The 27,998-nt window shown below is 49.7% G+C and overlaps 3 protein-coding genes across 14 annotated transcripts in view; 2 read left to right on the top strand and 1 right to left on the bottom strand.

Moving 5' to 3' along the window:
- Positions 1 to 6,871: 6,871 nt before the first annotated feature.
- On the top strand, positions 6,872 to 18,062 carry MICAL1 (microtubule associated monooxygenase, calponin and LIM domain containing 1). 7 transcript variants are annotated; one of them, XM_031456139.2, is made up of 26 exons: positions 6,872 to 7,065; positions 7,203 to 7,265; positions 8,551 to 8,894; positions 8,990 to 9,197; positions 9,463 to 9,567; positions 9,909 to 10,013; positions 10,112 to 10,267; positions 10,911 to 11,011; positions 11,698 to 11,955; positions 12,214 to 12,329; positions 12,510 to 12,636; positions 12,813 to 12,894; positions 13,463 to 13,610; positions 14,014 to 14,204; positions 14,378 to 14,466; positions 14,604 to 14,645; positions 14,835 to 14,909; positions 15,032 to 15,188; positions 15,502 to 15,578; positions 15,848 to 16,124; positions 16,243 to 16,343; positions 16,620 to 16,733; positions 16,860 to 16,953; positions 17,133 to 17,232; positions 17,343 to 17,416; positions 17,786 to 18,062. In XM_031456139.2, the coding sequence occupies exons 3-26, from the start codon at positions 8,637 to 8,639 to the stop codon at positions 17,932 to 17,934; spliced, it is 3,204 nt and encodes a 1,067-aa protein (XP_031311999.1). In that variant the 5' UTR covers positions 6,872 to 7,065; positions 7,203 to 7,265; positions 8,551 to 8,636; the 3' UTR covers positions 17,935 to 18,062. The 7 variants fall into 7 exon arrangements, with proteins under 7 accessions (XP_031311999.1, XP_010987898.2, XP_031311998.1 ...); XM_010989596.3 differs by having other exon boundaries at positions 8,583 to 8,894; XM_031456138.2 differs by having other exon boundaries at positions 8,586 to 8,894.
- Positions 18,063 to 18,202: 140 nt separating this feature from the next.
- On the bottom strand, positions 18,203 to 21,578 carry SMPD2 (sphingomyelin phosphodiesterase 2). 3 transcript variants are annotated; one of them, XM_031456143.2, is made up of 11 exons: positions 21,412 to 21,578; positions 21,007 to 21,199; positions 20,681 to 20,777; positions 20,502 to 20,578; positions 20,057 to 20,150; positions 19,824 to 19,913; positions 19,500 to 19,582; positions 19,243 to 19,375; positions 19,045 to 19,149; positions 18,707 to 18,860; positions 18,203 to 18,608 (listed from the first exon to the last, which is right to left on the bottom strand). In XM_031456143.2, exons 2-11 carry the CDS (start codon positions 21,054 to 21,056, stop codon positions 18,220 to 18,222), a joined length of 1,272 nt encoding a protein of 423 aa, XP_031312003.1. In that variant the 5' UTR covers positions 21,057 to 21,199; positions 21,412 to 21,578; the 3' UTR covers positions 18,203 to 18,219. The 3 variants fall into 3 exon arrangements, with proteins under 3 accessions (XP_031312003.1, XP_031312005.1, XP_031312004.1); XM_031456145.2 differs by lacking the exon at positions 21,007 to 21,199; XM_031456144.2 differs by lacking the exon at positions 19,045 to 19,149 and having other exon boundaries at positions 21,007 to 21,578.
- A 3-nt stretch (positions 21,579 to 21,581) lies between these two features.
- Positions 21,582 to 27,998, top strand: part of PPIL6 (peptidylprolyl isomerase like 6) — a 32,674-nt gene continuing 26,257 nt past the window's right edge. For 2 of the 4 annotated variants that reach the window (XM_064486795.1, XM_064486796.1), the window contains exons 1-2: positions 21,583 to 21,764; positions 24,533 to 24,628. In XM_064486795.1, the coding sequence (XP_064342865.1) occupies positions 21,642 to 21,764; positions 24,533 to 24,628 (219 nt within the window). In that variant the 5' untranslated portion in view covers positions 21,583 to 21,641. Of the gene's footprint in view, positions 21,765 to 24,532; positions 24,629 to 27,998 lie in introns of all 4 variants that reach the window. The other 2 variants (XM_031456146.2, XM_010989600.3) reach the window with 2 other exon arrangements.

Here is a 27,998-nt window from a genome sequence, read left to right on the forward strand (position 1 = left end):
GTCACTTCTTTGTTTTAGATATCTTTGACTTCCACCTGAATCAAGCAAGTTTTTTTGGAGGTTAAAGTAATAGAGAATGATTCAGTTTTGAGAAAAGATGAAAGCATTTTTCTAACATATCTGCCAAACTATATTTTATTGTATATAATTAAAAAATTCCAAAATGATTTATCTTATATCTGTCAACCAAAGTATGTTAAATCAGACCTGACTGGAGATAATTTTTACAAATACTGTTATGCCCTAAATATTTCAGGTTCTTGATTTAGTCATTTAAACTATTTAACCTTATTGTTTAAAGTGCAGTGTTTTTACCAGCTTTTCAACCCCTACTGGCCCACATTTTCTCCAGGAGATACATAGTATTAAAGCAAATGAATGTTTAACTACTCACTCTGGGTAGCTAGATAATTATTCAGGAAATAAGGTCACATGACTATTTACAAGTCAAGTTTAACTAGCTTTATGGCGTCTACCTCTGCACTGTCAAAGAGAAATATAATGTGAGTCACATGTGTAACTTAAATTTTTCTAGTGGCTGCATTAAAAACAGAAAGGTGAGATGAATTTTAATAAGATAGCTTATTTATTCTAACATTTGCCAAATATTTCAACATGTAAATATCCAACATTAAAATGTACTAATAAGATAGTTTACATTTTTTTCATACTAAGTCTTCAAAATCTGGTGTGTATTTTACATTTACTGCACACTCAGTTTGTAGCTAATGTTCATGATACATACTTGATCTGTATTTAGAGTTCATACAATTTAGAGTTGAAAACCTAGATTCACACATTCAAGTAGTTGTAGACATAATTTTTTTCCCAGTAACAGAAACAAGTATCAGGTTTAAAATTTACATTAGGATTAAAAGTAAAGGCCACGTCCTCAGTCACAGTAGCCGCATTGTGAGTGCTTGTTAGCCTCTGTGGCCAGTGGCTCCTGTGACGCAGGCCTGCCTGCCTCTAGCGTGAGAGCCGGTCTCAGCTGTGAAAATCTCTTCTGGGAAGGTTCTGGGTTATTTGACCAGCTGTCAAAGGGAAGTGAGAAAAATAAAGCTTCATAAATCTAGCCTCTCTCCTGCGTCCCAAATACACACTGTTGTCCCTTTAATGAAATCCTGAATTTTAAAGTTCAGTGACTACCCAAAGGAAATGTCATGTACGTAAAAATGTTTCTATTGTCTGAGAAATTGCTGGTTCATTGTTTCACAACTCACTTTGCACTAAGCTTGAGAACAGTCTTAGAAAGGGTTTTAACAAGTGTGGAAAGACAAACTGAACTTGTTAGGAATTAGAATATTATGCTTTCAAACTACTGAAATGACCTTGTTCCTCTTGAAGGTGACTCTCTGGTTTTCTCTCAGTAGAGGGCTGGCCTCAGGAATACTTGAGCTCCTGCCATCAGAATGAGTTATTCTTGTGCTCGCCCCTGTGCTTCTCGAAAACTCTTCCTCTCCTCTGTGTATTTTTCTGCATTTGGTTCTTGTGTTGTAAATGTGAGCAGCCGGTTAAATGATGCTGAGGAATCTGAGAGTCTCATAGATGCTTACATCAAGGTTTTCATAAATTGGAGTAATAACAATATCTGCCACATACTGAGTCTCTACTATGGGCCAGGAGCAAAGCCAGGTGCGTGAGTTCTAAATCTTAGCGCTTCTGAAACCTTTACCACGTCATGGCGCACAAAAAGGATTTATTCAGCACCCTGGGTTAGAGGACTCCAGTCCCCTCTGGCCGTGACTGGTATATTCGTTTGCTGGGGAGGGCTGCCATAACAGACACCACAGACTGGGCGGCTTAAACAATAGAAAATTATTTTCTCACAACTCTGGAGGCTGAGAGTCCCAAGATCTTGTATAGGCGGGACTGGTTTCTTCTGAGGCCTCCTAGCCATCTTTTCCTCCCTGTGTCTTCACATGGTCTTCCTCTGTGTGTTTGTCCTAATTTTATAAGGACACCACTCAGATTAGATTGGGGCTCACCCTAATGACCACCTTTTTCAAGGCATTATGTCCAAATGGCCCCTTTCTGAGAGACTGGATGTTAGGACAGCAACATGAATTTTTTAGGGGGTGGACACAGTTCAGCCCATAACAACTGGCATCTGGAATGAAGAGGGAAGCGGTGTCTGGGACACACCTATAACCTACTTGAAATACAATCTCATTTTACTTAATTTTTGTGACATTCCTATGAGGTAAGTAATATGCCTATTTTACAGATGAGATCATTGAGGCCCCCGAAAGATGAAGTTCATTGCCCAAAGTCACACACTAAGTGGCAGAGCTGGAACTGGGGTACCCAGCTGGCTGGTCCACTGTGGCTTCCACCAAATGGGCTTCCTAGCATCAGCCTTTTAAAATCTTAAGCTGGATTTCTCTTTACATATGATCTGCTTAATGTAACAGAAACTTTTTGACTAAAATTGGGGGTCTGTATGAAATTTTAGCAATCAAACTTTTTACATAAAGCAATAATAGTAAAAGTTCTAGTCTTTCTCCTATAGAAATGTAATAACTACCATATTAGTAATACTTGTATTAGTATTTTACTACTATTGATTTAAAGCTTAATCAAAAGTTACACATTGGATGAAAAATCTTAACCAACATGAACTTTAAGCCCCTTTTTCAAACTTCTGACAGGATATTTTAAATTTAGGGCAGATTTGCTCTATTTTTGCTACCCTTATTTGGAAGTATTAAGGTAAATTTTCACCCTCAGTTTCCAAACTAAAATAAGCCTTTCTTAAGAATTGAAAGAAAACTCTATGTCTTGCTTTTGTAAAGAGCAGGTTTGGAGGAATGACCTCTAAAAAGATCCCCCTTGCCTTTTGTAAACAGCAGGTGTAAATGAATGACCTCTAAAAGAAGCTGAAATGTCACTGTGATAGTTTATCTTGCTTTCAAATTCTTTACACATAATTAAGCAACAAACACTTTTGTTGACTGGAATATATTCACGTATCATCATTCTCACTGGAAATGTACCACAGTAGGAGAGCTTTTATATTAAGCTTATTTGATCACATTCTCAACACAAAGTGTAGAAACTTGAATAAATGTAGGTAACATTTAGTTCTTTTTTTGGTTTGTTTTTAATAAGTGAAAAATACTACTCTATCCACTGTGACATGTAGAAAGGGAAAAATTTGAGTAGGAGTCAGGTCAGAGAACTTCTTTGTTCTTGGAGCATGGATTTATTATTTATTTTGAATTTTTAATATCCATAATATTAGATCATTTAAAATACGTATTTGAAGATTTTCCAGAAGAATAGTTTGGCTCTTGATTTTAGTTCATTTGTATTTTTTTAATTGTCATTTTTATTGATGATGTGTATTCTAGTTCATTTGTATTTATCCTTGTTAGAGGAAAAGTTAAACTGAAGCTTCCTTAGTCTAAGTTAGAGATATAAAAAAGAATGTCTACATTTTAAAAATCTACCTCTCATAGATAATTCTAGTATGAGTAAGTGGCTTCTGGACACATTTTTTCCATAATCTTAATGTTTGAAGTATGAAAGTACTCTCATAAAAATAGGGGAAAGTATTTAAACAGATCCTGAACCTAATTGTATTTTAATCTTTGTTCCTTGTGTTATCTTAGAGTCTATGAAATCATGCTTTGACTTCTGGAGAAGGTACTTGAATAAAAAGCAGCATACAGAGGATAAAGTTGCAGGGAGCAGTAGGAAAGAAGGAGGAACCCAAATTTTGTATTCACTCACTCTTAACAGTTTAGAGAGAAAACTGGGAGTCCTTCTTGATGGGCCCCTCCTCCCCATAACACACACCCAATCCCTCACCAAGTTATGTCAGTTTCACCTCAAACTGTATTTTGAGTCCATCCACTTTGTGCATCCCAGCTGCTGCACCATCACCATGCCCTCTTGCCTGGACTCCTGCCAAGGCCTGCATTTCTTCCTCTCCCCCTTTCTCCACGGTAAGTGGTAATCTGTCTGGGCTCACCATTGTGCCCTCAGCACCAAGCAGAGTGCCTTGCTGAATGAATGGACAATGTGTTATTAAGGCAAATACAATCATTGCTCTGCTTACAATCCTGCAGTATCCCACTGCACTCAGAGGGAAATCCTCAACCCATCTTCCTCTTGAGTCCCTTCCTCATTCTCACTTCCAGCCACACTGTCTTCCTTGCTGTTCCCCAAACATACCCAGCAATTTCCTGCCTTGGGCTTTGAGGCAGGCAGTTTCTCAGGCTTAAAAGGTTTCTGCCCCTACTCTGTCTAATGTCTTCACGTCTGTCAGAATTCAGTGCAAGTGTCACTTCCTCACCCTCTAATCCTTCCTGACCCTCTAATCTCAGTCAAGCCACCCTTTCTTATCCATCTACAGCACTCTACACTTTGGACTTGGTAATTATTTTTACAGCAGGAGCTGTGTCTGCCTGGTCACACTGCAGGCACAGCTCCTGACCCAGAACAGTGGGTGTAGTGTTTGGACGCACTGACTTATACAGTGTAAGGCCATATACAGGACAGCTTAGATGTGTCGCCTGCTAAGGATCTAGTTTCGGGCTACAGGCTTAGGAGATGAGAGATTGGGAGGTGAGGTAAGGATGGCATTGCAAGAAGACAGAACATGGTGTGGATTAGAGGAAAGGGATCCTATCTTAATGGCCCAGGTTTTTCACCTAGGCTACCACTGGCATGATTATTTGCAAAACATTGGAATGGGATTCTTTTAAAACTGACTTTTCATGTATCAGCCACTTCTTTGATTCAGTATGAATTAGCCAATGTGTTTGCACCAATATTTCTAGTTTCATATACATGTAATGTGGCTCATGTTTCAAATAAGATTCTAATTAAGAAGAGAAACATTTGTAGATAAATAATAATTTATTCTTTTAGCTTTAATAGAGGTCAATTTTTTTTTGAAGAAAGTTCCAATAGGGGGCCTAGATTGTACATTTCTTAGAATCACCAACACTTAATAATAGAATTTTAGAGTCAAAATATGTTGAAGAGGTTGAGTAACTAAACTGCCTCCGTTTAGAGATAAGATGGAAGATGGTGGTTGGTGATTTTTCAAGGTTACAGTAAGTTTGTGTGAAGCAAAGCTGGAATCTGACCAGATCTTCAAGATTACAAATCAATATATTCCCCATTGCTTTTTACTCCACTGTGTATCTTTAACATAAAGTGAAACTCCAAGTCAGCTGTTTTTTAAGCACTGATGAAGTTATTGTTCTGTGATCTTTTTTAAAGACAAGTTTCACCATCTGTCATTCAGAGAGCTACACAACACTGTGGATGTGACCCCAATTTATTGAGTCAAGGGGCAGACCCTGTTGGGCCTTTGCAAATGCACTAAGTCAGAGCAGCTGGTTATTTACCATCCGCTAATGAAAGGGAAATAAGGGTGATTCTAAAAGCCTTGTAACCTATTTGGAGTGGACTTTAGAACTCTTTTTATATGATGTATTTAAATATGGGTGTGTCTGATATTTGGCAGATTGATTTCAAGCCAAATGACTAGTCACACTCGAAAGCTAGGATGGACCCAGCTGGGAGGCTGCCCTAGTTTCCTGAGCCTAACCTGGCTGAATTCCCTGCCTCTCCAGGCAGGGAGCAGGCATTTCCCCTTCCCTGTCTCCTTCTCTGTTCAGGCCAGGAGAAGTGAGTATACAGGTCTTTCTGGGTCTCAGTGTTCCCAAACAGAAAGCAAAGTGAGAATAAAGAGAAGGGAGAGGACACCAGCTCTTTCTGGTCCTTGGATCCCACAGAAAGGACCCACCCATTTATTTCTCTGTTTTGTCAGTGTTTCTGATGTAACAGTGTCACCCTCTCTAAACAAGAAACAGCTTCTTATAATGCCAGGCTTTCATTTGTCACGTTGGATAAACACTGGTGTGATGGAGTCCAGATAGACCTGGGTCTGGTCTGGTGAACTCCAGATAGACCACACTAGCTCTGCCACTTGCTGTGTAACTTGTTGCGGGTCGCAGAACCTCTGTGACCCTCGGTTTCCTTTTCAGTAAAATGGGACAGTAAAATGGGAAATGATCATTGAGATTAGGTGATATTCATAGTAGACGTTCAATAAATGACAGTTGATGTTTTATAAATACTAACTAGTTGAATGACCTTGGGAAAGTGTCTTCACATTCAGCACTACTTCCTTATCAGGAATATGAGGAAGTTGATCCCCAAGGTCTCTCGAGCCCTTTTCAGCACTGACAGGTCTGTGGGTCCTTTCTCCAAGGCATCTTGATTATTGGGGGTACTAGCTTCTCACCCACACATCCCTCCCATTTCTGCCATTCTTAGTTGTCGTCTAATATTCCCATTCCCACCCCAAGACCCTCTTGTTCTCTCACTCTGCCACTGTGGAAGCTGCAGACTGCCGAGTTTCCAGGACTCGAATTTATGCCCATGCTCTCATCCCGGGTCTAAGAGCAGACTGCTTGCAGGGGAGGCGGATCCCACGCTTGGATCCATCGTGGGGCGCTCGGGCCTTGCATCTCCCGGTAGAAGAACGCAAAGGTTCCGGCGCTGCCTACGGACCCAACAGCTTCTGCAAACTTCTTGCACAGCCCGAGCGCCGTCTCTGCCTAGTGTTCGGAGACGGAGGCGGAGTAGGCACTGCGTAATGGTGGGGTGCCTCGTCCGCCTGGGAAGGATTAGCTTTGTAGGCGCAGGCATCAGGATGGAGCCCGAGGCCGCGGGCGCGCTCTCGGGCTCTGGGCGCCTCCGACTCCTGGGTTATAGACCCCAGCCTGGCGGGGCCCGGGTCTCCGGGCCCCCAAGCGGAACGCGGCGTCTGCAGCGCCACGCCCATGGGCGGGCCCCAGGCTATCCCGAGCCGGGGATTGAGGTGTAATGAGATGCTAATGAGGCGCGAATAAATCCTCTGCAGGCCGCGCGTCCTTCACGGAAGCCCACACCCAGCCGGACACGGCGCACCCGGCGCGCAGCCCTGCAACGCCGGCTTTTGGTCCGCGCCTCCTCCACCTCCTTTCCCCCGCCCCACAACCCGCCCAGGCGGGGACGCCCGCCTGGCAGGAAGCGGCCCTTCCGGGCTCCGGAGCCCCCCGGGTAAGTTGTCCAGCTGCGGGAGCTGTGCGCCCCTTGCCGGCGGGGGCCCGGGGTGGGAGTAGGGGTGCGCTTTCGGGGAAAGGTGGCTCCGGGCGCTTGGGAATCCTGCCTGGCGGGTCCGGCCCGTCTCTCCGCAGTTACGACCTGCTCAGTCCTGCTCAGCCCAGCTCAGCACCTCTGCAGGCTTTATGGTCCAGAGTGTGAGTACCTCCCGACCCCCGCCTCCAGTAGTCAAGCTCCCTCTCCATCTTTCCAGACAGCTCCACCCCTTTGTCCTGGCGTTTCCCACTCTACTCACTTCTCTGAGGGCTTCCTCCTTCCACCACCACCCCCTCTCCACTGCTCAAGAGAGACCTTTGCCTTTCCTTACCACAGGTGACCTGTGGCGGCGATTTTAATCTCCTTCTGCCTCGGCCTGACCCGCTGGGCTCAGGCTGGGACCGGTGGGCGGTCGAGGGGGCTCAAGGGGATCAGTCCATTGGCTTCCCCCCATCAACTCCACCCACCTTTCCTAACTCCCCCGTGGGCAACCGCATCCGCCATACCCTCTGATTCCTCCCGGTCCCAGCGTGAGAAGGCCCTCTCCCATACCCTTCAAGTTGCGTGGGGGCCCGAACGAGGGAGGAGGGCACAAAGGGAGGCCTTGTCTCGGGAAATTCCTGGGAGATCATGCAGGGGATGGGGCGGGGGGGTCGATGGGGGTGGGAGAAAGCTGGGAGGAGCGAATCGTGCTGCCTTGTCGCCCCTCAACTCCTCAACGCCCGCTGGAGCAGTGACAAGTCACAGGGGAAGTATTTTGACCGCAGTGAGTCAGAAATAGACCCAACTGTGTGTCACTCAGTCAGATGCAACATCCTCAGGCTGTTTGTTAAGGTAGTTTTGGTGGTGGGAAGTGGAATCCACCGAGTTAGAAATGGTCAACCCCTCTCTCAGGAGGTAATCACGAGTGCAAAAGAGGAAAACTTTGCCCCTGGCATAACACACCCCATGGCCAGCGTGGCACTGAGTCCATCAAGGGGCACACGGCACAAGGAGGCGTGGGGTGAGATGGAACAGCATGTGTGCCCAGCTACTGGGGTTGCTGGTAGATCTGTCCTTGTCTGCACTGCAAGGAAAGCTTTCCTCCTGGGCACTTTGCCCTCTCCGCGTTTGAGAAATTCCCCATGCCCTGTTTCCAGGGCCTCAAGAAGGCAGAGTAAGAATGCCTGTCCCTTGGGCCTCAGAGATGGAATAGGGCTTGGAGCTCCCTGGACAGGAAGGCTGAGCTGGAGGCTCCCTGGCTTCCCGTGTGCCCTTTGTGCCCAGGACTGCTGATTTTTCATTTCCAAATTTGGCAAATTTCACTTGGAGTGGAGGGGTTAGCAGCTGTCTCTGGAGCAGCTGGCTGAGAGGAGCAGAGCCAATCAGGGATGGATCTGGAGCTCTCTGGGAATACCAGACTGCTTTCTTCTCCTCCCCTTCCTTTTCCCTTCCTCCTTTCTCCAGCCTCCTCCCTTCTCTTCCTTCCTTTTCTTCAGCAGCCACGTGCCTCTGCCCAGCTGCTCCCCTCTCTGGGAGCCCCCAGGGTCTCCATGGCCGCACCCACCGCCACCAACCCTGCGCATGCCCACTTTGAGAGCTTCCTGCAGGCCCAACTGTGCCAGGATGTGCTAAGCAGCTTCCAGGGGCTGTGCGGGGCCTTGGGGCTGGAGCCGGGAGGGGGGCTGCCCCAGTACCACAAGATCAAGGCCCAGCTCAACTACTGGAGCGCCAAGTCACTGTGGGCCAAGCTGGACAAGCGAGCCAGCCAGCCTGTGTACCAGCAGGGCCGGGCCTGCACCAGCACCAAGGTGGGTACACAGTGCCTGGGATGGAGCTTGGAGAGTGGGGTAAGTCAGGGGAGGGAGGCCTGACGCCGTGCCCATATTGCCTTGTGTGTTCGCAGTGCCTAGTGGTGGGTGCGGGACCTTGCGGGCTGCGGGCTGCCGTGGAGCTGGCGATGCTCGGGGCCCACGTGGTGGTGGTGGAGAAGCGCACCAAGTTCTCTCGCCACAACGTGCTCCACCTCTGGCCCTTCACCATTCATGACCTTCGGGGACTTGGCGCCAAGAAGTTCTATGGGCGCTTTTGCACAGGCTCCCTGGACCACATCAGTGAGCACCGTGTGGTAGCCTGGAGGGGCGGGTGAGCCTGGGCTTAGAGACAGGCCAGTGAGGGCGCTGCTGGGCCAGCCAAGGGGCAGAGTGGACGACATTCACTTCAGCCAGGTAGCTTTCAGGACTCAGGTCCCTCACCTGTAAAATGGGCAGTTGGACTGAGTGATCCCTAAGACCTTCTCCTGCTCTGACAGGGGCATACCAGTGCTTGGGGAGGCTGTGGGGTCCCAGCATTCTGTTCCTAATGTCTTCTCCCTTCCAGGCATCCGGCAACTTCAGCTGCTTTTGTTGAAAGTGACATTATTGCTGGGGGTGGAAATCCACTGGGGTGTCACTTTCACCGGCCTCCAGCCCCCTCCCAAAAAAGGTGAGTACTTCTCTGAGCCTGACATCTGGCTCTGCCAAGGACATCTTGGCCTTGTGGAAGAAAAAGGGAGGGGTTGGGAATGAGCTGTCTCCCTTTCTAATAGTGTGGCCTTGTGTAAATCCCTACTGAGCTGCATTTTGAGCATCTGTAAAATGTGAAGTATTTCTTTCCTTCCCCACTTCCCATGGCTGTTGTGAAGGTATAATTTGATAGACAATGTGTCATCCCTTTCTAAACCATAAAGCCCTTTACATGTTTAATTATTTCACTGGCTTGTCCTGGGAATATGGGGGCCCCTTCAGATTTCCACGCTTTTGCACCACTCACACCCTCTGCCCCAGGGAGTGGCTGGCGTGCCCAGCTCCAGCCCAACCCCCCAGCCCAACTGACCAACTATGAATTTGATGTCCTCATCTCTGCTGCTGGAGGTAAATTCGTCCCTGAAGGTGAGTGATCTCTTCCCTTGAAGGAGCCAGCATCTTGGTTTCCTCTTGGGCTTTTTTGGGCTGTCCTTTTGCCACTCCCCACCTGTCCCCATCTCTAGGCTTCACAGTGCGAGAAATGCGTGGCAAACTGGCCATTGGCATCACAGCCAACTTTGTAAATGGGCGCACCGTGGAAGAGACGCAGGTGCCTGAAATCAGCGGCGTGGCCAGGATCTATAACCAGAGCTTCTTCCAGAGCCTGCTCAAAGCCACAGGTCAGGGCCCTGCCCACAGGGTTTCTCCTCCCCATGCCAGACTTTGGCCTGCCTCCCGCCTCTCCCTCTCAGATCTGTCCATAGTTCAAGGAATCTCATACTTTTCCATCTTTGCGGTCTTGGCAGCAAAGAACCCGTGCCCCTGGAGACTCAGCAGGTACAGCCCCAGCTGACCACCTAGTAGGACAAGTCTTAGAAATCTCTTACAAAAATGCATGGGATTTGCTCTGTGCTTCTTTATATATGCTTTACTATAGAAATGATGTAAATTCCAAATGAAAGTGGGACTTCCAGAAGACGCCCTATGTTTAGTTTGGGTTCACACTGTCATGTCCCCTGGAGTGTGCACACCCCAGTTGGAGAAGCCAGGCTGTCTTCTGCAAGCCTGTGACCACATGGTACAGGTCTCCCAGCTGCCACCCCACCCAAGTTTCTCTCTTTGCTCCACATCTTTAGGCCCCCTGGGCCTGGGACAGATAGGCCATTGTGTCACTAGAACTCATGGGCTCCTGTGGCGGTGGGCAGCCAATGCAGGCTAAGCTGTGATCCCATCTCTCGGAGGTCAAGCATGGCTGGGGTATGTGGAGAGGTGACACATAATGAGGAGGAGACACAACCCCTGAACCCTGCCCTGTCCCCACAGGCATTGATCTGGAGAACATTGTGTACTACAAGGATGATACCCACTACTTTGTGATGACAGCCAAGAAGCAGTGCCTGTTGCGGCTGGGGGTGCTGCGTCAGGTGGGGCCTGGGCCCAGGCAGAGAGGGGCAGGGTGGTGGGCCCCAGGAGACAGAGGCCAGGCCTGGGCACAGTCTCCCCCTTGATGCAGAGGGAACCCATCCTCTCTCTCCTGGGACTTGCATAGCAACCTGGCTCATATTCTGGGCTAAACACCATATACCAGCCACAAGACTATAGATGTAAGCTGCATGAGGGCAGGGGTTTTGTCTCTTTGTTTCTCTTGCTGATGATTCCCAGTACCCAGAGTGGTGCCTGGTATATAGTAAGTGTATATAAGTAAACTATTTGCTGAATGAACTAGTTGAACACCTCGTGTGCAGGTACTGTGCTGAGAGATTTATTTGCATTTTCTCACCTAATTCTCACGAGTACCTTGAGAAGTTAGGTATCTTATTTCTAAATCTCTGAGAAGCTCAGTGATTTGTCCGAATGAGTATACGGTAACAGTAATGAGACTGGGCCTTGGAGGCAGGGTGGGGCCTGAGACCCCAGCACAGGGTGAGTGTTGAGGGAAGGGCTTGAGCATGGGAGGACGTTGAAGTTGAAATTTTAGTCCTTGTTCAGCCTTCAACTGCTGTGTCATCTGGGGAAGCCCCTTCCTGGGGCCTCAGGATATGCACCTTCTACCCTAAGGGGACAGGATGGCCCAGTTTACCCTGTTGGTTCTGATCTGTTGGCCATGTAGGACTGGCCGGATACCGACCGGCTGCTTGGCAGCGCCAATGTGGTGCCCGAGGCTTTGCAGCGCTTTGCTCGAGCAGCTGCCAACTTTGCCACCCACGGCAAGCTTGGGAAGCTGGAGTTTGCCCAAGACGCCCACGGGCGGCCTGATGTCTCTGCCTTTGACTTCACAAGCATGATGCGGGCAGAGAGCTCCGCTCGGGTGCAGGAGAAGCACGGCGCCCGCCTGCTGCTGGGGCTGGTCGGGGACTGCCTGGTGGAGGTGAGGGGTCAATGTCGCTGACTGGGGAGGGAGAGGGGCTCTCTGGACTCCTTGTAAGGAAGCACAGGGGTTCTGTGGTTGAAGGAGGAAGTGGCCTCTTGGGAAGGAAGGGGTGAAAAAAGGTTTGCTTATTGTAAGGAGGAGCTGAGGGCGGCTTGGTGGGGTGAGGGCCCCTCTGCTTTGGCCCTTGGGCATCTGGGCTTGGGTACTCCTGTTGGACTCGCACTGAGCTGTTTTCCTGTCCTTCTGACCCCGCAGCCCTTCTGGCCGCTGGGCACTGGAGTGGCCCGGGGCTTCTTGGCCGCCTTTGATGCTGCCTGGATGGTGAAGCGGTGGGCAGAGGGCGTTGGGCCGCTAGAGGTGTTGGCAGAGCGGTGAGGCCTGAGTTGGGGGGTAGGGCAGGGCTGGATATAGGATAAGAGTCAGGAATAGGATCAGGGGTGCTGGGTGAGTAGATGGGGGCATAGGCAAAAGAAAGGCCTGGCAATTCTTGAGGGGTGGGTGCTGACAGTGCCCTCCCACCTGTGCCCCTGTCCCTCCCCCTCCCCCTCCAGAGAGAGCCTGTACCAGCTCCTGTCACAGACCTCCCCAGAAAATATGCACCACAATGTGGCCCAGTATGGGCTGGACCCAACCACCCGCTACCCCAACCTGAACCTCCGGGCCGTGACCCCCAATCAGGTCAGAACCCATGGTTCCCCAGACTTGCCAGGTCAGCCCCCGCCAGGTCAGGTCTTCCCTCCTGGCTGGCCCAGTCACTGCCTTTCGGGGTGAGTCCCACCCAGGCAGCCCCTCTTCCATGGGCTGAGAAGGGTGTGTGGTCAGCCTGCCTCAAGGCCTGAAAGGGGCTGCCTTAGGTACGAGACCTGTATAACGTGGAGGCCAAGGAGCCGGTTCGGAGGATCAGTGACAAGACAGACTCAGGAGAGCCGGCCACCGGTGAGCAGGCCTCCATCCAGGGCCATGTCCAAAATATTTACCAAGCAGTGAGGCACAAGCACCGAGCATCAGAATAGCTGTGGCCACCCCGCCAGCAGGGAGCAGAGTCTGGAGCACTGGTGGATAGTGGGGAGGTTGAGGGTGTCCTGGAGAGCGCAGGGGCAGCTGTCTGCCAACCTGTGTGGAAGTATTTCAGCATTTAAACCACTGCTGTCACCAAGCAGCTGGATGGCAGCCATGCTGCACTATTCTCAGCCATCCTGCCCCTTCCCGCCTTGCAGACCCTAAACCTGCCTCTCCTTTTTAGCCTCTGCCCCTCAGTTCATAGCCTGCTGCCTCTATGGGGCTAGCGATGATTTCACTCCATTCATCCCCCTACTTTATTCCAAAAAAGTATTTTTTTCAAATGAAAAAATTGGGATGAAAGAGGTGCTACTGACACTGAGTGTTAGGCTGCGGCCCCCGTAGGGGTGCGTTCCCTGCCTCCCACTCCTATACAGACCCCACACTCAGCAACTGGGCTCTGAGAGCCAGGGGGCCTTGGGCACAGCATAACCTCCTCTCCTAGGGTCAGCGGGCACCCAGGAGGAGCTGCTACGCTGGTGCCAGGAGCAGACAGCTGGGTACCCAGGTGTCCATGTCACCGACCTGTCTTCCTCCTGGGCTGACGGGCTGGCTCTGTGTGCCCTGGTGCACCGACTGCGGCCCAGCCTACTGTGAGTCAGGAATTGGGCTTGGGGGTCCCTGGCAGACCATACCTCTCTTTCATGCCCCTGCCCTGCCTCCAGGCAGGGTGGAATGGTGGGGGATCCCTGTGTAGGTGTTAGCACACCCAGCTGAGTCCCAGTGCCACCTCTTGCTAATAATCCTGCCCTAGTCACTTCACCTCCCTAGAGATGGTATTCCTGACTCTGCCTGCCCAGGAGAATCACATGCGTTCAATAGGGAAAGCTTTGTGAGTGGTAGAGGCCCCCAAGGCCAGCCTTTGTCTTTGGGAGCACGTGGGGGTAGCACAGAGAATAAATACCCTTTATGCCCTCTCCTCCCTCCTACTGTCCCTCTCCTCCCATGGGGTCAAGTTCTATTCTCCCATTGGCTTTTCTCCCCAACCCTCAACAGGGAACCCTCAGAGCTGCAGGGAGTGGGGGCTCTGGAAGCAACTTCTTGGGCGCTGAGGATGGCGGAGCACGAGCTGGGCATCACGCCGGTGCTGTCTGCACAAGCAGTGGTGGCAGGGAGTGACCCACTGGGCCTCATTGCCTACCTCAGCCACTTCCACAGTGCCTTCAAGAACACACCCCACAACCCAGGTGACCTGGAGGGTAGGTGGGTGGGACAGAGATGGGGTGAGGAGATGTGGTGATATGTGTGTGTGTGTTAAGAGACAGAGAGAGAGAGAGAAAGGAGAGAGCACCCTCTAACAGACAGCCTGTGAGAGGTATCTTTCCTCTCTGGGCCCACCGTCTACCCTGACTCCCTGCAGGCCCCGTCAGCCCAGGCTCCCCAGGCATCGCCGGTGCTGTACTCCTCCTTGGCAAACTGCAGAGGACCCTGCAACGGACCCGGGCCCAGGTGGAGAGTTTGAGTGGGGTTGGGCTGGACAGTGGGTTCCCTGTGGGGATTTCTGGGGTGATGGGAAGGAAGAGAATGAGGGAAGTGGAGGACTGGGGGCTCAGACCCCCAGGCTCAGAATGTAGGACTTGTTGCAGGAAAACGGGAAGGATGCTGGTGGTAAGAAGCCTCGCCTGGAGGTAAATGCTCACAGGGGCTGGACAGTCCCTTCCCATGTCCTGTCCCCCCCCAGGTTCTGTAACCCCCCATCCAATCTCCCTTCCTGGTCTTGCTCCCCTTCCTTCCAGTTCTTTCTATTCATCTGCACCCATACACTCCCCAGCTGAGCCTGCCCCTCTACCTCTGGGCCTGAGCACTTACCTTTTTAGGTAGAGGCTGAGACCCCAAGTACTGAGGAGCCACCTGTCCCAGAGCCCGTGACACCCCCATCTGAACACCAGGAGGTGAGAACAGGGGCTCTGTCTGCAGACAGGCCTATAAGGGCAGGGAGGGGTGTTTCAGAGGAAGGGAGGAATTTGCAGCCAGCCTTGACTGCAGCTGACCTGCAATCTGGGGGCCATTGCAGGCCGGTGCCGAGGACCTGTGTGCGCTCTGTGGGGAACACCTCTATATCCTGGAGCGCCTCTGTGCCGATGGCCGTTTCTTCCATCGGAGCTGCTTCCGCTGCCATATCTGTGAGGCCACATTGTGGCCAGGTGGCTATGGGCAGCACCCAGAAGATGGTAAGTGAGACTGGGAGGCCTCCAGAGGGACTTTGGGTCTGGCTCTGCCTGGGGGGCAGGAGCTTGAAGATGGAGGGGAAGTGGGGTGCTGGACATGAGGTAGAAACAGGCTAAAGATGACACTTTCTTCCCCTGAGCTCAGGGTCTTCTCTGTCCCCTCCAAAGCGCCAAACATGGGGTTGTAAGGAATGGAGAGGGTAGTCAAAATTTACCTGCAAATGCAGTCCTTTCAGCCCCACTTTCCCTGATAATTGAGCAGCTTGGCACTGGGCTGCCTACATCTGATGCCTCCTCCCGTCTCTGACCTTCCCAGAACATTTCTACTGCCTCCAGCACCTACCCCAACCAGGCCACAAAGAGGATGGCAGTGACACAGGCCCCGAGAGTCAGGTAAAAGCTGTGAAAGTGTGTGTGAGGGGTGGGGAAGAGGGAAGGGCTCTCCAAGCCCAGCTGACTTTGCCAGGGGTAACCGAACGCTCTCTACTAGAGCGTAAGTTCCACGATGGCAGGGATTTTTGTCCTGTTTCACTTATTGATGTATCCCACTGTTCAGGAAATGGCATACAGGAATGAATGCCAGGGCCCACATCTGTGTAAAGGGGCAGCCTCAACCCACACTGAGCAGGTTCCTGACCAAAAGATAACGGTGACTTTTCTAGGACCTTCCCACACCAGATGAGAGTAACATGCCATTAGGCCCCTCGACTCCTATGGCCCCCCAGGAGGGGACCAGTCCTGCCCTAGGCCTCAGCCAGCCCACCCGTCGCCTGATCCGCCTTTCTAGCCCGGAACGCCAGCAGTTATCCTCCCTTCATCTTACCCCTGACCCAGAAATGGAGCCTCCACCCAAGCCCCCCCGAAGCTGCTCTGCATTGGCCCACCAGGCCCTGGAGGGCAGCTTTGTGGGCTGGGGAGTACCAGCCCAGAGATCGCAAGGTAACTGCTGCCCCAGGGTGGGGATGGGGCTGGTGGTATTAGGATTCTTGGAAGGGGATGCTGGGGAATGGAAAGGGAGGTCGTGGGGATCCCAGGCCACGTCTACTTCTCTGCTCAGTTCTGGCAGCCATGGAGAATGAGGAAGAGAGTCCCTCCTCCAGTGAAGAGGAAGCAGAGGAAGAGGAAGATATGCCTTTGGATCCAGACACCACACAACAGGTTAAGTGGCAGGAACCTGGCCACCTATTCTGCCCAAGCCAGCACGCATCCACTAAATACACCCCCCCCACCCTCTGCCCTGCCACAGCATGCTCCCTCCTCCAAGCCCAAATGTCTCCTAATGTCTTCTCACCCAGTTTTGACTCCTTCATGTCTCTAAGCTTCCATTTTTTCTATCAGAACTTACCCCACTTCCTGTCCAGGGTCTTTCTGGTCCCTTCCAAATGGAGCTTCCCCAGCCCCTATCCACCGCTGACTGGCCTGACCCTTCCACAGGTCCTGTGGAACTTGGCCAAGAACTCAGGCACCATGAACAATTACCCAACGTGGCGTCGGACTCTGCTGCGCCGTGCTAAGGAGGAGGAGATGAAGCGGTTCTGCAAGGCTCAGGTGGGGCCTAGGGGTTCCTGAAGTTCTGATGGGGTCAGAGTTCTGAGACTGGGCATCAGAGCTCCTCCCAGGCTCTGTTCTTGAGCAATCCACAGACTTCTGGGTCTCCTGTCCTGTACTCCTCAGGCCATCCAGCGGCGACTAAATGAGATTGAGGTGGCTCTGAGGGAGCTGGAGGCCAAGGGCACGAAGCTGGAGCTGGCCTTGAGGAGCCAGAGCAGTGAGTGAAGACAGGGGAGCGATGAGCTGGGACACCTCTGCCTCTGAGCACTGTTTAATGCCCCCAGCAACCCCCTACTCCACCCGGCTCTAGCCCACGGCAGGCTCCACTCTGCATGCCCATGACTCCTGTGACCCTGGCTGGAGGCCTCCTGACTGGCCCCCCTTTTTCCTTATCAGGTTCCCCCAAAAAGCAAAAGGCGCTATGGCTAGAACAGCTGCTGCAGCTCGTTCAGGAGAAAAACAGCCTGGTGGCTGAGGAGGCCGAGCTCATGATCACGTAAGGCGTGTCTAGGTTGGGGAGTGGGTGACAGTGGCCTATAAGCCAGGCCCCAGCCAGGTCCTTGGGCACCCCGGACACCTGTGCCTTTTCTCTTTCTGCCTCCACAGGGTACAGGAGTTGAACCTGGAGGAGAAACAGTGGCAGCTGGACCAAAAACTACGAACCTATATAAACCGGGAAGGTGGGTGGGATGTTGGGAGAGGCTGGTATAAGCCTCATGATATCAGATACTGCCCAGGCAATGGTCCTCTAGTCTGAGTACCTCTGAGGCCGAACTGCCTCTTGAATTGGAGGAAGCCAGAGGACGGGGCTCCATGCCCTTACTCTGCACCTTCAGTGTAGTCAGAGCTGCACAATTGGGCTTTTATGCAAGATTTCCTTTGAAATGGTGCTGCTGCTAAACAATGGTAGAAAACCATTAGTGCTGATAAACCAAATTCAGACTGGGAAACAGCTGGTGTTGTAGAAGTTACACAGGCCGGGATTAGCTTGTGCCTCTCCTGCCTCCCTGCCAGTTCTCTGTTCTCTAAGCTTCCTCTCCTACGTGCAGAAATCCTGAAGACAGCTGCTGATCGGCAGGCTGAGGACCAGGTTCTGAGGCAGCTGGTGGACGTGGTGAACCAGCGAGATGCCCTCATCCGCTTCCGGGAGGAGCGCAGGCTCAGCGAGCTGGCCACAGGGTCAGGGGCCCAGGGCTAAAAGAGGGTGGGCTGCCTGTCTTATCCCGTGCAACGAAGACCACCTCACCCAAGCATGGTGCCACTCTGTTCATCTGGGCTGATTAGAAGAGGGCTTCACTGTTTATAATAAAAACGTCTCTGCCATAACGTTTTTGGCTGCCTGCAGCTGGGAGGTGGGGGAGTGTGCAGGGAGGGTGGAAGATGTGTAGGAGCCTGAAGGTCTACACTGTGACAATCACACGGACTGCTGGCCCCAGTCACTGCCTCTAAAAGGAAAAAGGCAGAGCCACAAAAGTGTCAAGCTTTATTGTTCCTCAGCTCTGTCCCCCTCCTGCCGTCCCGGTTGCAGAGCTGGCTGGGACTCTGGGCTCAGATCCTGGGCCTCCCTTGCCCTTCCTAGCACATGCTGGAGTTCAGCTCGGGCCCTACACAAGCCTTTGGCCTCCTGCACGTGGAAAAGGTAGACTGCACCTGCCCCCAGCACCAGTCCTACACTAGGGGTCCAGAGCAGTATAACAACTTCCCTGATCCCTCCTCCAACTGCCAGGGCACACAGCAACGCCAGGAGCAGCAGACCCAGACCAATCACGTAGCCAGTGATGGTGGCCCACCAGAGAGCTTGAGCCATGCCCTGGTCCAGCTCTGTCCAGGCCTCCCTTAGCACACTGATCAATGCTGACCTCTCTGCTGGTCCTAGAACAAGACAGGGCAGTGGGGTGGGGGAGATGGTCAGAGTGGAGAGGCTGCCTTGTGGTGGGGAAGGGCCAAGGAAAAGGATGGGGACGACTCACCATGAGAAGGGCTGGAGGTGTGCTGGGGGGGGCTGTGTCTCACACACAGAGTAGCCATCAGGGCTTCATGATCGGAGAGTGGGGTGCCACTGTGAGGGTCATGGCCTGTGGTAGTTTTGAAAGTCTTACAGGAGATGTATAGGCCAGAAACTGCCTAGGAAAAGGGCCAGAGAGAAACTTCTTTGTGAGGGTGTCTTCCCAAAGAATCAGCTGCTGGCTGTCCCATTCTCCAGCCATCAGTGATATAAGACTAGACTAGTTGGAAAAAGGATCAGCACAGGCTGGTGAAAGACAAAGAGACACAGTGGGTGAAGACATGTTGTGGGGAGAGGTCTGACCTTATAAAGCACATAGTCAATGCGGATGCCCAAGGGAAATTGCTCCAGCTCCCGCCGATTGACGTAGCAGTTCTCAGGTACCATTGTACAGCCTTCTTCTGAGCCCTAGGTGAATAGCTGGCTCGAGCTAGGATGTGGGGAAAGGAGGAGGGAGAGAAGCTGGGGGTGTAGGTGGGGAAATAGATAGCAGGTCCTCACCTTGAAGTCCCGGGTCTCAAGATAGGCATCACATAGCCCCGTCCACTCCTTCAGGAGGCGACAGCCCAGGTCTTTCGGGTGCAAGTTGAGATCCCCACACAACAGAACCATGTCGGCCTTCTTGGATGTGTGGCTGGAGTGACCAAGATAGTGAGGCAAGAATTCTCCCACCAGCTCTGTCCTAAAAGTGGGACCCTTGCCACTCCTCAGTCCCTGGACCCCATCCCACTTCCCCTGTCAAGCCCAGGCTCACACACTGGATGAACTGGGCCAGCTCCCAAGCTTGGGCCACACGATGTGCTAGGTAGACATCCTTCTGTCGATTGTACTCTGCATGGAGCTGAGTAAGATAGATGAGATTATGGCAGGTGAGACAGAGTCCCAGGGGCAGGGGCAAAACAAGCTTGTGTCTGTCACTTGGTATGGTGCTTCTTAAAAAATGTGTGAACCTGGACTGCTGGCCTTAGGAGATCCTGCCCAGAGACACCTCACCCCAAGGCAGCCCAGCCAGAGAAGTCCTACCTCTCCCTCCCAGGACAAGCCTGCCTGTCCCAGCCCTAAGCACTGCTGGCTTCACTCACATGGGTCACATAGGCATTGAGCACCAATCCGCTCAGATGGAGCACCAGCAGCCCCACAGCCTTCCCACAGAACCAGTCACCATGATGGATCTGCAGGCAAGAGAGGGGAGGAACTCAGGGCACTGCCATTCTCTTTCTGTCCATCCCCTATAGTCCAAGGAAGGGGACCTCCTTTACTATGTGTTAGTGGGGGGTGGGGAAGGGAGGTGGAAGAGGTCAGAGATCAGGCTCACCATGTAGGGGTAGCCATTGAGGGTGAAGACATGCTGGGTGAATTCCTGGATTGGGTGTTTGGAGAAGACACAGAGGCCACTGCCAATGATGCCGCTGAAAGCCAAGTCCTGATTAATAACCAGAAAAGCAGGGAGAGAAATACCCAGCCCCCTTCCCCTCCTTTGTCTCCCAGCTCTTATCAGCTACTTTTTTCTCTCTGTGTTGCAGGCACCAGCCTCCGAACAAAGCTCAAAGCAAAAGGCCTTGGTGGGGTGATATGACGGCCTGATAATAAAGCTAAGATGAGCTGAGGAGCTAGATTTTCCTCATTCTGCCTTCTGCTCCCACACCCAGCAGAGAAGACGCTTGGGTGAAGGAAGAGGGTACAGGAAGCATAGGGAAAGGCTGGCAGGGCCAACAGCCTCCAGATTTGAGAATAGGCTCCCAAGTGAGTCGGCTTCTCACCTCCTGAAGTAGTGTGCAGCTGGGTAGGTGGGCAACAGCTTCTGTCTCAGGTCCTGGAAGTCCTGTTCACTCCACACCTTAAGGAGCAGGTTAAAGATGCCAGGGAGAAAGCCCCGTCCCGCTTCCTCAGCCGCCCCCCACCTCCAGCCAGGGTTCCACACCGGTTCCGCTCGGCCCACCTCCTCCAGTAGAGCTAGGTCGAAGCTCTCCATGTTCAGGAAGTCTCCCAGGCGCTTCACGCGGTCAGCCCGGTGCTTGCTCAAGTAGGGAATGCCCCTGCGGACAAGAAGGGCCAGGGGAGGTGACGGCTCGGGGTGCCCTGCGCTCCAGGTACTACCGGAGCTGGGGCCAGGTGTGCGCCCTGGAGGTGCGGATGGTCCCCGCAACCCCGAGGTTGTAGGACCGAGCGGAGCCGCGGCCCGGATGTGAGCAAGGCCTTCTTCCTTTGGCTGTGTGGGAGCGAGCGGGACGGCGGCCCCAGGTCCGGGTCAGCAGACGCACTCACCAGCAGTTGAGGTTAAAGACCCTCAGTCGCAGGGTGAAGTTGGGCTTCATGGCGGGGACGCTCGGGGACGCTGGGCCTCCGCAGCGACGGCAACGGTGGGGACAGGGGCGGGCGGCACTCCTCCCGGGGCAAGGCGCAAAAGTGGTCGCACAGCCCTCCCGCTCCTAGGAGGGCCGCGGCCCCGAAGCCCGCGCTGCGGGGGACAGACTCCCGCGTTACCCCGGCAACCGGCCGGCTGGCCCCAATCGGGCCGCGCGCCAACCCGGAAAGGCGATTTGCGGCGAAATAGGGCGCTAACGGGAGGCGACGGAAGAGCCCGAGGACCCTGGGCAGGCAGGTGGTCGCAGAGGGGGCCCGGGCGGGCGGCGAGACGGGCGGAGGCACGCGGGGCGCGGGCTCCTGTACCTTCTCCCCGAAACTCGTCACTGGAGGCGGTCGCCCGCGAGTCCTTTCCCGCCTCTTTCCCGGCTCACTAGCAACAGGCTCAAAGTTGAGGAAAAGCCGGGCCTTCGCCGCCCTCCTCGCCCCTCGGCCCGCCCCTCGGCCCCTCCTCCTTGACGGCGGCGGGGGCGGGGCAGCGCGGTTACCCCGGCGACGCGCACTGTTTGTGGTCGGAGGAGTCTTCGCGCGCCGCCATGGCGAGCACACAGCAATCGGCCCCGTGCAGCTCGCAGTCGCCGCCCGAGCAGCCGCTGCAGGTGAAGGTAGTGGGGCTCTTCAAAAGTTCCAGCTTTCAGATTGCGAAGAGCGCCGCTGAGGTAACCGTGAAGAAACCACAAATGCGGGCTGCCCTTCCCGCTTCCGGGTTTTTCGCCTTCCGGTAGCGGGAGTAGCTGTTCAGGGAGGCGGTCCCGGCTGAGGTGGGCTACTTCTCGGTGGATCCGAGCGGGAACAAGTGCCGGTCCGGGCGGGAGTTTCCCCTTCGAGAAGGGCTACCTTTAAAGGGCTTTCCGAGCAAAGGAAGCACAAAAACCTTCGTGGGAATAAAAGTGATTCCTCCCTCTACATTACCACAGATTTTATTCCACATTAATTTTTAATTAAAATTATAGATTTTACAACTTCTTGGGAAAAAATGTTGCCATATAACTAGCTGATTTTTTTTTTTTTTTACAAACTCCCTCCTCAAGTAGTTTTTGAAAACTATTCATTTGGGAGGGTTTTTTTCCTTTAAATTTCCCATAGCAGCCACCGCATTATAATCGAATAGGTGCTTAAAAGAGTTAAGGAAAAACACTTTAACGGGAAGAATTTGGCCAGGTCAGTAATGCTGCAGCACACTTATAACCCTAATGCTGGAAAAATGCAGAAATGTTTGAAATGTTGAAATGTAGAATTCAGCACGTCTTTGGGGTTTGCTACAGCAATGTGACTGTAAGATTGTGCCAAGCTTCTCTCCTTCAAAACCCTACCAGATTCCAGGAAAATGCCTTATTCATGTTCGTATCTCCCAAAGTACCCAGCTGGATACTTGACACAAAATGTTCCCAAATAGAAGAAATCTTAAGAAATTCCTATCCTCTTGCCTGTCTAAGTTCACAGAGTTAAAGTTTGTATTTATATAAACTCAGGAAATAGTAACTAATTTGTGAAGTAGATAAAGCTTACATCAAAATGGAGAGAACAAGTGTTCAGTCTGTGAAAAGGATACATGGATCATCAAAAAAAGTAGAAATTATGGACTGTGTTAGCTAGGCTGATAGGATCAGCAGTTTTAAGACCCAGGTTGTGTTTAATGAGTTTAAGGGATTTTTTTTTTTTTTTGTCTTTTGTTTTTCTTAGCTCCTTTTCTGAAGGCACATGTTCTTCTCCACACTGTAGAGATCTTGGCAAATTTTTTTCTGTAAAGTCGTCTACATAAAAAATTATTACGCCTTCGGGGCCGTAGGCTCTTAGTCACTACTCAACTCTGCCCTTGTGCAAAAGCAGCTATAGACAGTATATAAATGAACGGTGGTTTTCCAATAAAAATTTATTATGGACACTGAAATTTGACTTGCATGTAACTTCACATGACATGAAATAATGTTTCTCATGATTTTTTTCAACTGTTTAAAACTCTAAAAATTATTCTTAGCTCTCAAGTCTTACAAAAACAGGCAGTGGTCCAGATGTGACTTGCTGGCCACAGCTCACCAACCCCTGTTGCAGAGGACATTAGGTTAAGAAAACAATTAGTAATGTTAATTTTCACTTTCTTAAGCTTTTGCCTACTATACCTCTGTTTGAATATGAAAACGTATCAGTGTCACATCAGTTCTTAGTAAAGGATCCTTGAATATATTCCCAACATGATCATTTGTGAGCAATCCCTGATGCCTTAATTAACTGACAAAGATTTAGATTTATAGGGTAAGTATTACATATATTCTAATTTGGATGTAGTCCATTCTGAAACAGACACTATATTATGAAGAAAGTATGATTAAGTAGCCTTAATTTCAAAACTATTGGGCTTATTAGTTTTTATGCCAAGTAGTCCCTCAGTGAGAAACAGCAGTCATCCTGCATGACCAGCTGAGACAGAGCACAGACACTGGAATTGAGAAAAAGGACACATCAGCTGTGGGTTGGCTACAGCAGTCTAAGAAGGAAACGGCCAGATTGCTGTTGCCCTGTTCTGCTACCCCTGGTCCCCAGGCAGGGTACACTCACATCCTGCCTTTTTCCCCTTTGGAATATTCATCCTTGATGAAGTGTGCCAGGCCAGTGTCCTCTTAGACCACGACAGAAGCAGCCAGCTGACACTTCCCTGTTGGCCTGTTTACTCTCATACCTGCTCAGGAAAGTGAGGCCTCACTACTATTGCCTCAGCTGCCTTCTCTTGCTTTAGGAGGAGGCAAAGTGGAACATATCAGGAACCAAAACTTTTTTTAGGTCAGAAATTGTTAACCAGTAAGAATTTTCTCAGATTCACACAGACAAAACAAAATATGTTAAATCAATACGTGCTCAATATCTAGACCAAAACATATTTAATATTTACTTCTCTTTTTCCCAAGGGGTAGAGCACAACAATATCATTTTGGTCATTCTGTCATCCTTTTGGTCATATGTCAGTGAATTAAAGCAATAAATTTCTTCAAAACATTTTGTCAAAAGTATCCAGAGATCTACTGAGGTTTAGTAAGAGCGTAATTTAGGGAAAAACTAATCCTAAAAGAACATGGTAGATCACAAAACTGTTGGCATAAACTCATTTTTTTTCATTTGTTTATTCTTTTGTTATGTGAGGATGGTCCACTATGTGCCAGATCTTGAGGCCAGTGGGATACTAAGACATCCTCTTTGTCCTCAAGGAACTTATTCTCTCCAGATCAGAGACAAATAAGTGTGGTCTGGGGAGGGACTTAATGGAGGGAAGCAGAGGGGCTTCTGGGAGCTGGCAAGGGGCATCTAAGACTGTGAGAGCTGGGTGTATGTTGTATAAAATTTTCTGGAGATACTATAAAAATGGGGGTGGGGTAGTGATTTCTACTTTAAAAGAGAACCTACTCTAAAATAATTATTCTATTTTGAAACATAGAATTTGAAGAGTAATTATCCATCCACATTTGAAGATCCTATAATAATTCCTGTTCAAGAATTTGCATGGGATCAATATCTACAGGAGAAGAAAAGGGTAAAGGATATTTGGGGTGTGGGAAATAAGCGAAGTTTTGCCTGAATTATTTACTTATGCATTGTTTTGGAAAAACTGAAGCAGTCGTTTTAATGCAACTAGATTTTATTTCTCTAAATTAGGCACTTTTCCTCTATTAATTCAATCATTTAGCAGGCTGATTTTAAGAAAAAGTAATACATTTAGAGGATTTTCTTTTGGAAGGCATGTGATAAAGGTAAGTTTTAAACTCTCAGTGCTGCAGTTTACCCCTGCTGATGCAGATATAGCATGGGAGCTTGCTTGTGTGGGGCTGTTGCCTAGGAGAGCTCTGATGGCAGGCACCAAGTTCCCACAGGGTTGCCTTGTAGGAAGCTTCAAGCCTGCCTTCTCCCCTCTAACAGTACCCTTGGAGAACCCCAGACCCTAAGACTAGCAGAGTTTGTCCAAGCATGGCTGATTGATTTCCTCTTTGGTGCCAACCTGATTAGTTGGTAGTGCTGCCTGGAGTATGTGATAAGAAGGATTCTAAGGTGGCATCCTGGCTCAGATATATCTCAGAGGACAGGCTGGAATGAATACACAAGAATATCCTGCTTGTCACCTCTGGCCCAGTCCTATAGAGAGTCCCAGTCCAGGTTTCCTTACCCTGCCCCATCTCCCAGTGGCTGATGAAATCCCATTTCCCCTGACCAGAGCAGTTTTGATTGTTCTGTGCTTGGTTGCACAAGGACGTCTTGTGACCTTGTGATTATCATGCAGATAATGTTGCTTTATGTGACCACTTCACTCTCTGCTCAGTCACATGAACGGCGCAAGACTGAGTCAAGGGTAACGTTTGTTAGTCTCTTACCATTTTCATAGCCATAATACATTTGCATTGGAATTCAGATAGAACCATAGCGAACACTTACATATGGCACTTATTATATGCCAGACACGATTCTAATGGCTTCTATAAATACTGACTCTAACCCTTATAACAACTGGGGTGGCCAAGGGTACTGGTTTTCCTGAATCTGAGAGGTTTGCTGGGATGCAGGAATTTTAATGCTAAAGCTGAGATAACCCTGGGCAAACAATGGTGGTTGGGCACTCTATCGTAAAACAATATGTTTCTTAATTTTTTCATCAAACTTCCTCTACTACTTATTGTATCATGCTCTCTACCTGCAGGACAGCCATGATTTCACACTTTGTGGTCTGTACCCATTCCCCTTACATACTCCCACCGTACTCTGAAAGATTGGTGTGCATTCCATTCCACAATTTCCATCCCTTGTCAGCCTGGGTTACTGACCTTGAGATGGTTTGTGTTCTCTTCCTCCTGTTTTTCTTATGGGGCCTGAATGAGGCTTCCCAGGTAATCACTGCTGCCTCTTCCCACATGTTCTTTACTCCTTATCTTTCCCTTCTTCCCTTCCCCACCCTCATCTCCTGTACACTTGCCACCTTAATCTCTTCCTCCTTTTCAGGCCAGTTTTTTGTCCTCCTTCTATATAAGCATTGTCTTATGGCATATGTAGTGCATCTTTGCACATTAGAGGTTAGATCTGAGGTGGCCTTATGCTTCAGCAGATTGTAATACCACACCTGAGGGATGGCTTCAGAGCCTTTCAGAAAGCCTTTCTTCCCACTCCAAAAAAGGCAGCGTCTTACATGTTAGTGCTAGAAAGCCCTAAAAAACAATAAGGTCCAGCCCACTGTCTTGAGGCAGGTGAGGAGGGCTTCTCATATACAGAAGACACACAGACAAGGCATTTAATCTTCAGCTTCCAAGCCAAACACAAGGCCTCTGCACACAGCACCCTATAAGCAAATGAAACTAGACTAAGCACAGAGGAAAAGAAAAAGAAGTATCTTGGTTGGATAATAAACTATATGGTTATGGATGCCTCATTCCACCTTTGATTTTCTGCTGACCCTATTATTTTACAACCCAGGAATATCTCAAGGATCTGGGAAACATCTGTTTGAAATGTTATCAAAGGAAATAGCACTCCCATCTCCCAGTCTCTGAGAGTATGAGTCTAACTTTGGTGGCTTGTTCTACAAGTTGATAAAACTACCTCCTGTCAAAAAGGATTGGTGCAGCCACTGTGGAGGACAGTACAGAGGTTCCTTAAAAAACTAAAAATAGACTTCCCACCATGTGATCCAGCAATCCCACTCATGGGCATATACCTGGAGAAAAATAAAATTAAAAAAGACACATGCTCACCAATGTTCACAGCAACACTATTTACAATAGTCAAGACATGGAAACAACCCAAATATCCACCAACAGATGACTGAATGAAGGAGATGTGATACATATATACAATGGAATACTACTCAGCCATAAAAAAGAATAAAATAATACCATTTGCAGCAACATGGATGTACCTGAAAATCGTCATTCTAAGTGAAGTGGGCTGGAAAAAGAAAGAAAAATGCCATATGTTATCACTTATATGTGGAATCTGAAAAAAAAAAAAAGACAACCTACAGGATGGGATACTTGCAAACAATGTGACTGACAAGGGATTAATTTCCAAAATATACCAACAATTCATATAGCTCAATATTTAAAAAAACCCAAACAACCCAATCAAAAAAATGGGCAGAAGACCTAAATAGACATTGCACCAAAGAAGACATACTGATGGCCAATAGGCACATGAAAAGGTGCTCAACATTGCTAATTAATAGAGAAATGCAAATCAAAACTACAATTAGGTGTCACTTCACACCAGTCAGAATGGCCATCATCACATAAATTCTGAAGAGGATGTGGAGAAAAGGGAACCTTCCTACATTGTTGTTGGAGATGTAAATTGGTGCAGCCACTATGAAGAACAGTATGGGGGTTCCTTAAAAAACAAGAAATAGAGTTACCATTTGATCCAGCAATCTCACTCCTGGGCATATATCTGGAAAAGACAAAAACTCTTAATTTGAAAAGATACATGCACCCCAACATTCATAGCAACATTATTTACAAGAGCCAAGACATGGAAGCAACCTAAATGGTCAACGGCAGATAAATGGATAAAGAAGGTGGAATACCACTCAGCCATAAAAAAGAATGAAATAATGCCATTTGCAGGAACATGGATAGATGTAGAGATTATCATACTAAGTGAAGTATGTCAGAGAAAAACAAATACCATATGATATCACTTATATGTGGAATTGTAAAGAAGTGATACAAATGAATTTCTTTACAAAATAGAAACAGACTCACAGATGTAGAAAACAAACTATGGTTACCAAAGGGGGAAGGTAGGGAGGGATAAATTAGGAGTTTGGGATTAGCAGATACACGCTACTATATACAAAATAGACAAACAGCAAGGACCTACTGTATAGTACAGGGAACTAAATTCAGTATCTTATAATAACCTAAAAT

The sequence above is a fragment of the Camelus dromedarius genome, chromosome 6 (assembly GCF_036321535.1).
Source record: "Camelus dromedarius isolate mCamDro1 chromosome 6, mCamDro1.pat, whole genome shotgun sequence".
Taxonomy (NCBI): domain Eukaryota; kingdom Metazoa; phylum Chordata; class Mammalia; order Artiodactyla; family Camelidae; genus Camelus; species Camelus dromedarius.

Bases quoted from the DNA above. Each gene is read 5' to 3' on its own strand.
- SMPD2 (XM_031456143.2), bottom strand. From the start codon at position 21,056: ATGAAGCCCAACTTCACCCTGCGACTGAGGGTCTTTAACCTCAACTGC. The intron at 20,151-20,501 runs GTGAGAAGCCGA...CTTGGCTTTCAG, and splicing joins GCTGCACACTACTTCAGGAG to CGGCATCATTGGCAGTGGCC. The intron at 19,914-20,056 runs GTGAGCCTGATC...TCTTGCCTGCAG, and splicing joins TCAATGGCTACCCCTACATG to ATCCATCATGGTGACTGGTT.
- MICAL1 (XM_031456137.2), top strand. From the start codon at position 8,475: ATGGATCTGGAGCTCTCTGGGAATACCAGACTGCTTTCTTCTCCTCCC. The intron at 10,014-10,111 runs GTGAGTGATCTC...CCCCATCTCTAG, and splicing joins AGGTAAATTCGTCCCTGAAG to GCTTCACAGTGCGAGAAATG. The intron at 14,205-14,377 runs GTGACCTGGAGG...GACTCCCTGCAG, and splicing joins GAACACACCCCACAACCCAG to GCCCCGTCAGCCCAGGCTCC.